This window comes from Mucor velutinosus (genome assembly GCF_035048745.1).
Source record: "Mucor velutinosus strain NIH1002 chromosome Unknown tig00000041, whole genome shotgun sequence".
NCBI lineage: Eukaryota > Fungi > Mucoromycota > Mucoromycetes > Mucorales > Mucoraceae > Mucor > Mucor velutinosus.
In genome coordinates, this window is record NW_027041905.1 from 3,989,771 (window position 1) to 4,002,964 (window position 13,194).

A 13,194-nucleotide genomic window follows, 5' to 3' on the forward strand; every position below is an offset into this window, starting at 1 on the left:
TAACGGCTATTGTGCGCGCCCTCGCACGGCAACATGGAAATAAGGGCGCGGAGAAGACGGAACTAATACATTCAATGGACATGTGTCACTAGAAACTGTAATTTCTATCCAATTCTTGAATGGCGATTCATTACGACAAACCGCATAAATATAGCGCAAGATCCATTCTGAGATCTGCTCTTTTTTTTCCTTTTTCTTCTTTGCACATATTTCCAAATGTCTTTTGTCGAGAAGAAATCAACTATCAAATCCATACTCAAATCAAAACTGTCCTTCAAGCCGCCAGTGACTCAGGATCCAAGAACATTTAGTCGAACGACCAAAGGCATCATCTTGATGTGCATTGGGTTATGTGCGAGTACATCAGGATTCTCATCCACCATCTACTTTCCAGGTAATTACGTGAGAGTGTAACAACAGTAACCAGTGGCAGTAATCAGATCAATGACACTATATACTAAACGCACCATCTTACTACACATACAGGGCTTCCTGCTATCACCGAGGAATTACATGCACCGCCTATCGCTACAACATTAACTGCAGCCTTGTTCGTCTTGCTTATGGGCATTGCTCCTGTTTTCTGGGCATCTTTCTCTGATCGTTTGCATGTACGTCGTGTGCTGCTGTTCTTCTCGATGATTGTATTTGCTGTTGCATCCCTTGGTGCTGCCTTTATCAACAATATTTGGGGATTGGTGGTGCTGAGATGTATTCAGGCTGTTGGATCTTCTTGCGGACAATCTGTCGGCGCTGGTGTCATTGCTGTAAATATACACTTTAAAGCACGTATGTTGATTGATCTGACAGTTTTTTTCTTGTACAGGATTGCTATCCGTTAGAGCAACGTGGTGCTGCTTTTGGAAAATACTTTTTCTTTGTGTTCTTTGGTTCGTATCAACCGTTTGATAAGCAGGATCAAATACACTAACTCTCATCACAGGTCCACTGCTCGGCCCTATTATTGGCGGCTTCTTGATCATCAGCGTTCTTTCATGGCGTGCTACCTTCTGGTTCTGTGTAGCATTTGCTCTGTTCATTGCGTGCAACATCTTCTTCCTGTTTCCTGAAACCTATCGTGATAATGCCAAATGGGATATGCAATTGCCTACTACTTCCAATGACGATAAAGCATCCTCCATTAGCAGTGCAACTCTCGAAGGCAATGCTCATCAGCCAGAAATAGAGGCGAGCTCCGAAAAAAGCCAAATTGACACAGTGGAGCACCAGATTCCTGTAGAGCCCAAACCAGCAGCTGCCCAACCACAAGCACGCCGTACTAATCCTTTTGCTGCCTTCCTCTTGTTGAGACATCCGTTTGTCCTCTGTTCTGCTCTTGTGTCTGGTATTGCATTTGGCTGTATGTTTGCAGTGGAGACCATCATTCCTGGCTTATACGAATCGCATTATGGATTCAACTCATGGCAAACAGGTTTGTCCTATCTCGGTGCCGGTGTAGGTAACATGGCCGGCTCATTGCTTGGTGGAATGACATCAGATAAGCTCTTGTTACGTTCTCGCCGTCTTCGTGGTGGTCGTGCCGTGTGTGAGGATCGTTTAACTGCAAATCTCTGGTTTGCTTTTGTCTTTATCGTATTTGGCATCTTGCTGTTTGGTTGGGGCATTCAAAAGAACCTTAGTTATTGGTGTGGTATTGTCGCTTTTGGTATTCAAACATTTGGCATGAACCAGGTCATGACAGCTACCTCTGCTTACATTGTGGACGCAGTGCCTGGTGCTGGTGCGTCTGCTACTGCCTCTGCTAATCTCATTCGTATGATCATGGCCTGTGTTTTGACGCTTATCGCTAATCCTTTGGTGGCAAGTATCGGCTCTGGATACACATGTGTCTTTTTAGCCGGTCTGTCTGTTGTTGGGTTCTGTATTTTGGTCATTCTCAAGTTGTTTGGTGAAAAGATGAGAATCAGAGCTGGATTCAAGGATTAACGCCACTTTACTCGGTATCAAAAACCTAATCTTTTACTGCTTATTACATTAATCTTTATTTATACACACATCACTTTAGAATATATCATTACAATAAACTCTTCTCTTTAATATGAATAGCGTAGATCAAGTTATTATTTGCAAAACTTCATATGCATCCCTTGCCAAATGGTTGAACTCTGATATTACTTTATCATTATATACAAGAACATAATAATGTATCTAATCCAACATTGGATAGCATTGATTTATAGGGGGGTTTTACCGAAGCGAAGCAAAAGTGCAAAGCCTTGGTAATAAGGCGTCTAATCCAAGACTTGATAACATTGATCTATATGAGGGCTTGATCGCAGCGAAGCAAAAGTGCAAGCCTATGGCAACTAAACACCCAATTCAGCATTTACTAGCATTGATCTATACAAGGACTTGATTATAGCGAAGCGAATATGTAAAAGTATAGTAATCAAGCAGTAACTTTGGCTTCTCATTTCCATTGTTAATAAGCTTACCAGCAACATAGCGCATCAAAATTTGCATAAATCAGCTTTACCAAAATCAATATACCTCTTATTCGAATTAAAAATTGCTCGAGCTACAGAACTGCTTTTTCAGTAAATTGCAGCTACCAAAGAGGCGATTTATGCCGTATAAATAAACTCTATAAAGCAATGCATAATCAAATTTGACAACCTTTAAGCCTTCATATCTTGAAATGTAGACCTTTTTGAGCCACCAGAATGACGCCAAACAATTGTACTCGAGTAGCAGTAACTTCCTGACATCTTTGCTCAACTTTTTGGGCCAAAAAAAACATGGCCAAAAATCGACCAAAAACCATGAGGTACCCCTCATGGTTTTCACTGGAAATCAGACGATCGCGTTTTTCACCTTGAAAATGAAGACTTTTACTATAGCATATATTGAATCAAAATGTTTCTCTCGATCCAAAGCAGCTTCTGAAACCACTTTTATAAGGTTTTAATATGCAAAATATGGCTATTTTCGCTAAAAACCTCATTTCAAATTTTACAAAATTACTCAATAGTCTCAGTCAAAGCACTTATTACAATTAGCACCATTGGAAGCGCCTTGAAAAGTACTCCAAGAATGTATTAGGAAGCGTAGGGTGATCATCACAATTTATATAGTCGAATATTACAAAATAAATTAAAGAAGTCGAAAAAGGACGAAATCTGTCCAATCTTTAACAAAAAAAAAAAGGCTGAGTTTCAATCAATTTTGGCGGTGGCATTGCTGCTGGCAGACCTAAATGCCTTTTGTTGATGACAATGATGATTGCGATGCTGATTAAATGGGAATCATGGAATTGAAAGGACAATTGCTTAACGAAAATAATTTTTTCTTTGCTTCCTTTGAAGGGGTTTCCCTATAAAGATGTCTTTAGCAATGACATTTCTCAAAAAGGCCATCTCAAGAACAACATCAGCGAATGGAATGGCATTTCTACTACCAGAAAATGTGATACGAACGGAGAATGTGGTGTACAAATGCTGCATAAAGCTTGAACTCTCTCTCATATCGTCTCAATAATAACTTTCGTTATTATCTCTGATTTAGAATGTCTTTGGGGGAGAGCCCGGAAGACGACGCCGACATCGAGCATAGCGAGATAGATCGGCTAGTTTTATATATAATACAAAATTGCGGCCCACCTAACGCCCATTTTTTTCCATCGTTCTATGTATACACTCTTCCATTTACTTTCTGATCTCTGCAGAGACGGTTTGCACAGTCTCCAAATACACCTTCAATGCCTCAGGATCGACAGTAGGCAAGATACCATGGCCCAAATTAGCGATATGTCTGGAATCCTTACCAAAAGCATGCACCATCTTGGTAGCAATTTCACGGATAGCATCAAAACCGCCGTACAAGGCAGTAGGGTCCATATTACCTTGAAGAGCCACCTTATCATTGGTCATTTTGCGAGCAAAAGCGGGATCGATAGTCCAATCAAGAGAAACAACTTCATAGTTTGATTCAGACAAATCAGCAAGAGCATACCAAGATCCCTTTGCAAAGATGGTCATAGGCACAGCATCCAATCCCTCGCTATTCAAACGTTCCTTGACCTTGCTGGAGATTTGTCTGATATAGGGCAGAGAGTATACCTTGAAGTCTTGAGGAGAGAGCTCACCACCCCATGATTCAAACACTTGAAGCATCTATTTGATTTAAGGTTTAATATCCAATTGGCCAGGGGGGGGGGGGGAGAGGTCTCATAAACAGCAGCTTACCTGTGCACCAGCTCTGACTTGACCAACCAAGAATTCAACAGCAATGTCTGTAATACGCTGCAATAAAGCATGCGACTCCTTGGGATACTTCCACAACCAGCTCTTTGCCTTGGCCAAAGTTTTGCTGCCACCACCTTCAATCATGTATGCCATCAATGTCCAAGGTGCGCCAATGAAACCAAACAAAGGCACACGGCCATCCAACTTATGACGAGTCAAGGTGATTGCCTGATAGACGTAGCCCAATTCCTTTTCCACATCCACATTTTCGGTCAAGCGAGAGAAACACTCGGGTGTTTCTAAAGGAGCAGGGAACACAGGACCCTTTCCAGCGACCATTTGCACCTCGAGACCCATTGCTTGAGGGATGACGAGGATATCTGAAAAGATGATGGAGGCATCCAAAAGCTTGCCATAGCGGTCAATGGGTTGCAAGGTCAATGCGCAGGCAAGTTCAGGTGTGCGGCAAATTTCAAAGAAGCTGTGGTTCTTTCTCAACTCTTGAAACTCTAGCATCCGTGCATGTCAGCTACCATTCTCTTGTAATGTCTATTGCTTGTAGTTACCTGGCAAATAGCGACCAGCTTGTCTCATAATCCAAACAGGGGCGCGTTCAATCTTTTCACCTACAGGCTCGTTTAGTGTCTACATGGTTCATGCCGGGTGATGTTGACGACGCTAATTACCTCGGGAGGCACGGAGAATGAGATCGTTCTTGAGCTCAGGAAAGTTTTCTGCCTTGTAGGAGGTCATTGTGTAGGGCTGTTTAAAGTAAGAAGAAAAGAAGAGAGAGCTAAAAATTTTCAAATGTCTTTTCCCTCTTTCAAGTTTAATTGCAATGACCAACGGCAAAAGAAATTTGAAGCTCCATGTTACAACGGCAAGCAAAGCCTGTGGGACGTTAGCAAGGCACCACTTCTTTGCTGACCAATGAATGCCTCGCATCGACCAGGTTCAGCGTGTCAAGATCGAGGCATGTGTACCATGGACTTCGATCAGATTTACCAGTAAGCTCTACAGGCCCTTGAAGATTGGCCATGGTATCCTTGAAACCAGGCATATATCAAATGCCTGGAAATTGATTTACAGCACACACATGCTTTGCTATTAACAAACAGGTGGCATGTTTGTCTATTCACGCAAGTCTGCATTGGTCTGTATAAATCTTGGTAACAAACACAATGATTTGCACTTGGACTATCGTAAAATATAAGCATCAGAAAAGTATAAATAACAGGTGTGTTTGCTCTGCTTAATCTCCACAGAACGTTCAGTATGAGATCTACTCTGATAACGTCAGCTATTATCGCAGCCTTTGTCTGTCAAGCGGCCGCCACACCATCGCCCAAATACTGGGATGAGGATTTCTCATACACACATAAACTATTATTATCTGTAGACAATACTGGCAAAAAACAAGATCAAGGCATCTTTAAAGCAACCAAATTCCAAATCCTCAGCTGGGACGACGCTTACAACAAGGCAAGAACACTGGTGCAATCCATGTCCATCGAGCAAAAGGTCAACATCACCACTGGAGTGGGTTGGGGTGCAGCACAGTGCGTTGGTAATTCTGGGCGATCGACCAACCCTGACTTTCCAGAGTTGTGTCTGCAAGATTCGCCTTTGGGTGTTCGCTTTGCTGATGGCGTCAGTTCAGGTGTCGCTGGTATCAATGCTGCTGCTTCATTTGATAAAAAAGGGATCCGCAGAAGAGGCGAGTACATGGCATCTGAATTCCGTGCAAAAGGCGTCAATGCGCAACTGGGACCTTCTATGAACATGATGCGAGCTCCCCAAGGCGGTAGAAACTGGGAGGCATTTGGTGAGGACCCCTATCTGGTAGGTGTAGCTGCTTCAGAGACCATTCGAGGTATTCAAAGTCAAGGCGTGGTGAGTTGATTGCAGCGAAATGACATACTCGCGTCATTCACACCCTGTATAGATGGCAGTAGCAAAGCATCTGATTGGCAATGAGCAAGAGACAAATCGACAGTTGGTAAGAGCTTGAATGACAGCGCCATAGTCTGTGTATTGACACTTTGTTCCATTCAGCATTCAGTCCATATTGACGAAAGAACAATGCAAGAAGTCTACTTGTGGCCGTTTGCTAGATCTGTTGAAGCCGACGTCGCATCGGTCATGTGCTCCTATAACAAGATCAATGGTGTTTATGCTTGTGAGAGTGATTACGCTATCAATCATCTGCTCAAGGGTCAATTAGGATTCAAGGGCTTCGTTCAAAGTGATTGGTCTGCAACACATTCCACTGTAGACAGTGCCAACAATGGGCTTGATATGACCATGCCAGGTAAGTAACAAGCACCAAAGCCAGTAGGTCCATCAAGCTAACATGGCATGGATACGAGGCGATATCACATTCAATTCTGGTGATTCTTATTTTGGTAAAAACCTGACCAAGGCTGTCAAGATGGGTACAGTTCGTGAGGACAGGGTAACAGACATGGCAATGCGCATTGTTGCTGCTTGGTACAAGGTATGTACGCTCAAATGCCATTTACAAGGTATAAAGCTAACATTGCTTTGATAGCTGGGACAAGATCAGGTACGACAGCTTAATAGCTTTTCAATCGAAGACTGACATTTGCATGATATAATAGGACTTCCCTCGACCCAATTTTGATAGCTTCAGACCTGAAAAAGGATTGCATCTCGACGTTCAAGGCGACCATAGAAGAGAGATAAGACAATTGGGAGCTGCATCCACCGTTCTACTAAAGAATGAAGGCAACATCTTGCCTCTGAGTGCTTCTCACATCAGGAAACTAAGCATCATTGGTTCAGATGCAGGTCCAAATCCAAAGTAAAAAAAAACGATAATAGCATCATACATTTGAGTGTCTCATCTACTTTTGCCTAGTGGTTTGAATTGCGAAGACCATGGCTGTGCAAATGGACATCTTGCTCAGGGATGGGTAGGCTAGCAACGTATATACACTGATGTGTTTTTCACTAACTATATTTTTATAACCCAAGGGTTCTGGAACAGCCAATTACCCCTACTTGATCACTGTAAGTACAATCATCAAACAGCAGCTCTGATAGATTAACACTTTAGTTCTCCCCAACATAGCCCTTGGATGGAATCAAGCACAGAACTGGTAACAGCATAACCATGACAGAACTCCTCAGCGACACAGATATCGGCACAGCAAAGAAACTTGCATCTGAAGCGGATATCGCCATGGTTTTCGTCAGCGCAAACTCGGGCGAAGAATTCATTACTGTAGAAGGACACAAGGGCGACCGTAACCATCTCAATTTATGGCATGATGGCGATAGATTGGTAATAACAGTCTTCTTAACATCGCATCCTTTCAAACTAAACGTATTCCTAGATTGAAGCAGTAGCAGAAGTCAACAATAACACCATCGTTGTTGTACATTCTGTAGGTCCAGTGCTCATGGATAGCTGGATCAAGCATCCTCATATCAAGGCAGTTGTCTGGCCAGGACTAGCCGGTCAAGAGTCAGGCAACTCTTTAGCTGATATTCTCTTTGGCGACGTTAATCCTTCTGGAAGACTACCCTACACTATAGCTCACAAATTAGAAGATTACCCTGCCAAAATATCCAACGAAATGAGTGTAAGACTTACCGGCCAATAGCTAGAATGGTGTCAACTAACTACCCGTCCATAGTTCCATTACACGGAAGGCATTCATGTTGGTTACCGCTGGTTTGATAAGCATGGCATTGACCCCTTGTTTGAATTTGGCTACGGTTTATCCTACACTCGTTTTGAATACACTGATGCTCAGGTCCATGTGGTCCATGGTGATGCTCAAGACCCTAATGTTGAAGTCACCGCCAGTGTCATGATCAAGAATGTAGGCCAGTTTGATGGCGCCGAGATCCCTCAAGTCTATCTCTCGTTCCCTTCAGTAGCCGAGAACTCTCCTCGGCTACTGAGAGGATTTGAAAAGGTCTTTGTACCTAAAGGAGGACAAGCACCCGCTGTATTTACACTGAAAAAAACTGAATTGAGTTATTTCGATATCAATACGCATCAATGGGTTGTCCCCAAAGGTGAATTTGTCTTGCATATTGGCTCCAGTAGCAGAAATATCAAGCACTCTCAATCCTTTACATTAAACTAACATCCATAGAACCTTTGCATATAGAAACTTGGGTATGATTATTAATATTTTGCAAATGAAGAGGGTATATCTATTATAATTTTTTGGAATATGTTGTAATAAAGTCCACCATCCCAGGCCTTAATTTCTCTGCCTGTGTCAGCACAATCGTAAAATCAGACATGTGGTATAAAGCAAGTGCATTCATGATTCGCGTTGTTAGGTCATTGTCCGAGGGCTGACATAGAATCACAGGTCTACATGGTAAGCGAAAATTAGTACCTGGTTGAGAAATCACTGCGACCACACACACTCACTCACTCACTCACTCACTCCCTCACTCACTCACTCACTCACTCACTCACTCACTCACTCACTCACTCACTCACTCACACACTCACTCACACACTCACACACACTCACTCAAACTTACGTTTCATCCTGCACAAACTTGATCATGGCCAAGGCCCTTTTGATTAGCGATCTTCTCCATTGTCTTAGATAAGCTTCTCTCATGCGCGTTGGTATTCTTCGTGTTTCATCTAGCAGTGTCTGTACCATGGGAGCAATACAATCGGTCCTTTCAAACACACTTTGTCGCTTGTTCCAATCATTCATATTATTTACAGTAGCATTGCTATCATTGACGAAACTTGCAAAGTTGTCTTCCAATTTCGATGCAACGGCCGTATGGTATTGCGATTTGAGTAGGCGATAGCTACTGAACAGTGGTGTCTTTCTCACAATCAATCGAGTCATGTCCACCAGCGTCGTGGGCACTGTAGAATCCAACACGGCAATCTCAACCTTTGTCTCCATCTCCTCGACATCTTGTATCAGCAGGCCCTGAAGGTATAGATCGGGCATGTAGTGATGATGCTTTCTTGCATGGCTTGATCTACTCCTCTCTTCCAGCGATAAGAATAGTGCTAGTGTATTGATCACCATGTTCATGCTCGTCAGTGTATTACCCACCAAGAGAGTCGAGCCAAAGGTTTGCAGGTGTGATGTAATTACTCTGTTAGATGGTCAGTTATAATTGCACAGTGCATGCTCAACAAGTATATTTTACAAACTTGGCAATAAACGGTGATTCCAGCATTTGCCTTGACTCATGATCCAGTATGGTGTGGCTCGTCTGTGTGCGTGTGTATGGCCAGTGAGTGAGCGAATATATGTCTCTATATAAAGCAAAGGCCTCTTACCTTGACGCAATCAATGGGCAGAGACACTGACTCCAGATCCATCACAGATTGCACAAAAGGCATCAGATGATTGACTTTAAAGTAATTTAACGCAGTAGACCACGGCTATCAAAAGATTAGATGTGATGGACTTATCTTATCAAAGCAATCACAGCAAGACAGTGTACTTACAGTGGCATGACGTTTATAGACTTTGCGTAACTGAACAAGTGGTTCTACCAGCTGTATGGGAATACGATCACACAGGACCTGAAAGTACTGAGAGAAGTTCCTCAAATACCGCACAGGGACTACCAAGACCAGTGCGCACAGCGATTCCAAAGTCGGATCATTGAATAAAAATGCCGTACAGATTATCGCTTGACGATGCAATACAATCCATTTAGGTTCCACGCCCTTCAATGTACGTCCCATCTCCCCATTCAGCACTTGTCTGCCAATCATCATTTGCAATTTCTCCTCTAATGGCTCGACAGACCACATTTTTTCTACCTTGGGTCCAACTAGATTCGACCATTGAATCAGCATGGCGGCCGAGAAGAAGGATTGTTCAAACAGTCTGCGTTCAGCTAGACTGGCTGTACTCGATCCCTTTTTCATTGATTTCTTTGAATGTGTTGTCGTCGCTAACATATCATGTTCATTTAGTATGTGTCCAACATGACTGTGAGATGCTCACCATTTGCTGCATCTTGGAGCGCTACAATCGCTTCAGAGGGTCCCTTTCCAATGGGAGGCGGTAACAGGAGCTCTGCAGACACGGGTGTGGTATTCTCTACGAATTGAGGTGAGGGCAATGGTGAAGCCATGTTGGAGTGCGCTTCAAAAGCAGGAGATCTGATGTGGTGATGGTGATGGTGGTGATGCGATTGCTTTCGCTGTATATCGTTCGTAGCTGCTGATTCCTCTTCTGTGGATGTGGTAGTGGGAGGAGAGAGGTCCAACGTATCGTTGCTGTTTGAACCTGTCACAACAGCAGTGGTCGTAATCTCCAATGTTTGTATGGCCGTTGTTGAAGCGGTTGCCTTTGACTTTGTAAGACGAGTACGTTGAGGTGCTTGGTCAGTCATTTTCATTTCGTTACAATTGAAAAAAGAGAGAAAAAGAGAAAGAGAGAGAAAAAAGAATCAACGGAAAAAACCCAAACCTTCAAAAAGGAGATTATGCCATCCAAGCATCATTCTTTGTATAGTCACAGTTACTGAAATCAATCACTCTCATGCAAAAAAAAAAAAGGGCATCTTGTGTGTGGTATGTTTATTATGCAATGGGTTTATTCTTGGCTCGAGTCTTCCTTGAGCTCTTTAAAATCATCAGCTTCTTCGTCATAGCACCAGCTAGTCAATTCGACGCCGTAGGGCTTGGGTCTTAATTCATAGACACTACAAATAAGGGTCAGTACATGGCATCATCCATGAGCTATTTAATACGTACGTATGGATGGGCACAAGCATATGAGGCATTTGCGTTTGAGACCATTCTAATCCAATCATGTCAGCTGCACTGTAAACACAACTCATGGCAAACACTAGCTACAAACCTAACAGATAGCCCAATAGAATACGCAAAACAACGCGATGCGTGACAATCAAGCAAGATTGATTCATTCTTTCCAGCTCAATGATCATGGATTGCAGTCTATGTATAACATCTATATAAGACTCGCCACCCATACCAGGGTAGCGATAGTAAAGTTTGTTGTCTTGTCTAGCTTGAAATTCAGTAGGGAATTGAGACTTGATTTCCTCGTACGTCATGCCTTCTCTACTCTATATAACATTGACTTAGTATCCCACTAAATTATCCATCTCTACTAGCTATTTTACCCCTGAATTGATCTCATTCAAGAACCGAATGTGCTTGATATCATACTCGTCAGGATCAAATGATTGAGCTGTTTCCATGGATCTCTTGAGCATACTCGTCCAAATGGTGAATTGCGAGTTGGATATGGCCTCTGCAGTTGCTCTCACTTTCTTCTCCTCCTTGTGCTCCTGCTCAGTCGCTTGCTCCTCGTCATCAGAGTCCTTGAGTGGATCTTTGGACTCTTTTTCCTCTTGAATCTTTCTTCTGGCAAGATCCAAAGCAAATGCAATTCGTCTCTCCTTGACAAACCGTGCTAGAGCCTTGGAGAACTTTCTTCCCTTGGCAGATAGCTGCGAAAGTAGCCCGTCAGCAAGCGTTTTGCATACAATCTGACACCTATACTTACAGGAGCATCACCACCGATTCTTCCAGTAATATTATCCTCGCTCTCGCCATGACGTGTGACAAAGATCTGACGTTCTGATGACAACAACAACAGTGAGTCCAGACTATTCAAGAAATGTATCTATCTATATACCTGCAAGATTGAAATTCATCAGGTAAAATATGCATTGACCAGAGAGATAGCCCGAGATGTTGTGAGCAATTACCTTCTTGCCCACATTGACTAGTTTACAGTACTGAATGTCATGATCCTCTTCCCAATCCCCAACTGGCTCATAAGCTCTTTCATAATTAGCCACACGATGTCTAAAATCAGATAAGGCTTTGGTTGGATCTTTGTCCTTGTAGTCAGGGCCTGATAGTTTCAGGCGGAAATTGCGTTCAAGCACCTGGATCCCGAATGTATGAGTCTATACTGTGTACTTGTCATGTCGTAGAATATTACGTACTGTCTTGTCTGTACACACGGATTCCAAAATAAGCACCTTGATGTCGGACTCCTGCTGCAAGCGGTCAATAAGGAGCTTTCGTCTTTGGATAGTTGAGTTGGTGGCATCGTGAATAGCGACTCTTCCTCCCGTTCTCAGCCAGTCAATGAGTTGATCCAGCACCATGATGGCCAATTCATCGCGGATCTTATTACCATCTTTGTTGTCAGGATCAAAAAAATTGGCTGATTGATCCAGCTGTTGAGATGCTTTATTGACACGACGCAAGTTACCCACATTAAACACCTGTTGTTTGTATATTGAGTCTGGCTGATTTCTCAAACCCCTTTGCTCTCTCACTCTCCCTCCCTCTGTTTACGTACCTTTGTTTCATACTGCAACCAGTTCAAATAACGCCTCAGCTTCTTTACAATGTAACTCTTTCCTCTTGCAGGTAATCCCACTACCGTATGTTAATCGTATGAAATATAGAAAATGAACGTGTTGCATTACCCATTACAACCACCAGTTTGCTATCAATCTGACGCTCTGTTTTCAATTCTATATTACAACTAAATCAGTATCCATGATGCTCAATCCACTCTTGAATCACTGACTTGGAGTCACTATGGTATGCACAGCGCCAGGCACATCAAAGCCAACACTATGTCTATTAGCGAATCCACCATGCTCATCCAAATTGGGTCTATGAAAAGCAGGTGCTGGTGCGCCCTCTGTACGACTTACAAAAGCATGCGCTATTTCTGAGGTGGAGGGCGATGAAGTCAGTGGATGGTCAGCTTCATCAGTAACTTGGAAATTGGGTAAATCTATAGATAATCGTGCTAGTCCTTCGGCTTCCAAATCCTTGTCAGTCTTTAGCACGGGTAATGGTCTGTTGCGTCGATTCCTGTTGTATTTCGAGAATAAGCTGTTAATGCTTCTTTTATCGCTGTTGGTGTTGTTTTCCATTAGAGTTTAGATGAAAAAAAGCAAAAAAGCAAAAAAAAAATCAACACTGCAGCTTTTTTTTTATAGTAACAGA

The 13,194-nt window shown here is 42.8% G+C and overlaps 5 protein-coding genes across 5 annotated transcripts; 2 read left to right on the forward strand and 3 right to left on the reverse strand.

Moving 5' to 3' along the window:
* Positions 1–216: 216 nt before the first annotated feature.
* ATC70_001507 (uncharacterized protein) lies at positions 217–1,947 on the forward strand (the record flags this gene model as incomplete). Its single annotated transcript, XM_064820902.1, has 4 exons — positions 217–394; positions 487–767; positions 827–890; positions 944–1,947. 4 exons carry the CDS (start codon positions 217–219, stop codon positions 1,945–1,947), a joined length of 1,527 nt encoding a protein of 508 aa, XP_064684822.1.
* A 1,718-nt stretch (positions 1,948–3,665) lies between these two features.
* Positions 3,666–4,958, reverse strand: ATC70_001508 (uncharacterized protein; the record flags this gene model as incomplete). The annotated part of the gene is made up of 4 exons (XM_064820903.1): positions 3,666–4,133; positions 4,206–4,714; positions 4,772–4,831; positions 4,892–4,958. 4 exons carry the CDS (start codon positions 4,956–4,958, stop codon positions 3,666–3,668), a joined length of 1,104 nt encoding a protein of 367 aa, XP_064684823.1.
* Positions 4,959–5,480: 522 nt separating this feature from the next.
* Positions 5,481–8,326, forward strand: ATC70_001509 (mRNA stability protein; the record flags this gene model as incomplete). Its single annotated transcript, XM_064820904.1, has 11 exons — positions 5,481–6,098; positions 6,151–6,204; positions 6,261–6,516; positions 6,575–6,702; positions 6,757–6,771; positions 6,827–7,029; positions 7,087–7,141; positions 7,203–7,238; positions 7,300–7,512; positions 7,565–7,813; positions 7,868–8,326. 11 exons carry the CDS (start codon positions 5,481–5,483, stop codon positions 8,324–8,326), a joined length of 2,286 nt encoding a protein of 761 aa, XP_064684824.1.
* Positions 8,327–8,399: 73 nt separating this feature from the next.
* Positions 8,400–10,580, reverse strand: ATC70_001510 (uncharacterized protein; the record flags this gene model as incomplete). The annotated part of the gene is made up of 6 exons (XM_064820905.1): positions 8,400–8,562; positions 8,739–9,323; positions 9,382–9,443; positions 9,511–9,615; positions 9,682–10,136; positions 10,190–10,580. 6 exons carry the CDS (start codon positions 10,578–10,580, stop codon positions 8,400–8,402), a joined length of 1,761 nt encoding a protein of 586 aa, XP_064684825.1.
* Positions 10,581–10,783: 203 nt separating this feature from the next.
* ATC70_001511 (uncharacterized protein) lies at positions 10,784–13,121 on the reverse strand (the record flags this gene model as incomplete). Its single annotated transcript, XM_064820906.1, has 10 exons — positions 10,784–10,892; positions 10,945–10,990; positions 11,051–11,279; positions 11,337–11,666; positions 11,723–11,796; positions 11,855–12,110; positions 12,171–12,455; positions 12,533–12,612; positions 12,663–12,710; positions 12,767–13,121. The coding sequence occupies 10 exons, from the start codon at positions 13,119–13,121 to the stop codon at positions 10,784–10,786; spliced, it is 1,812 nt and encodes a 603-aa protein (XP_064684826.1).
* Positions 13,122–13,194: the final 73 nt, after the last annotated feature.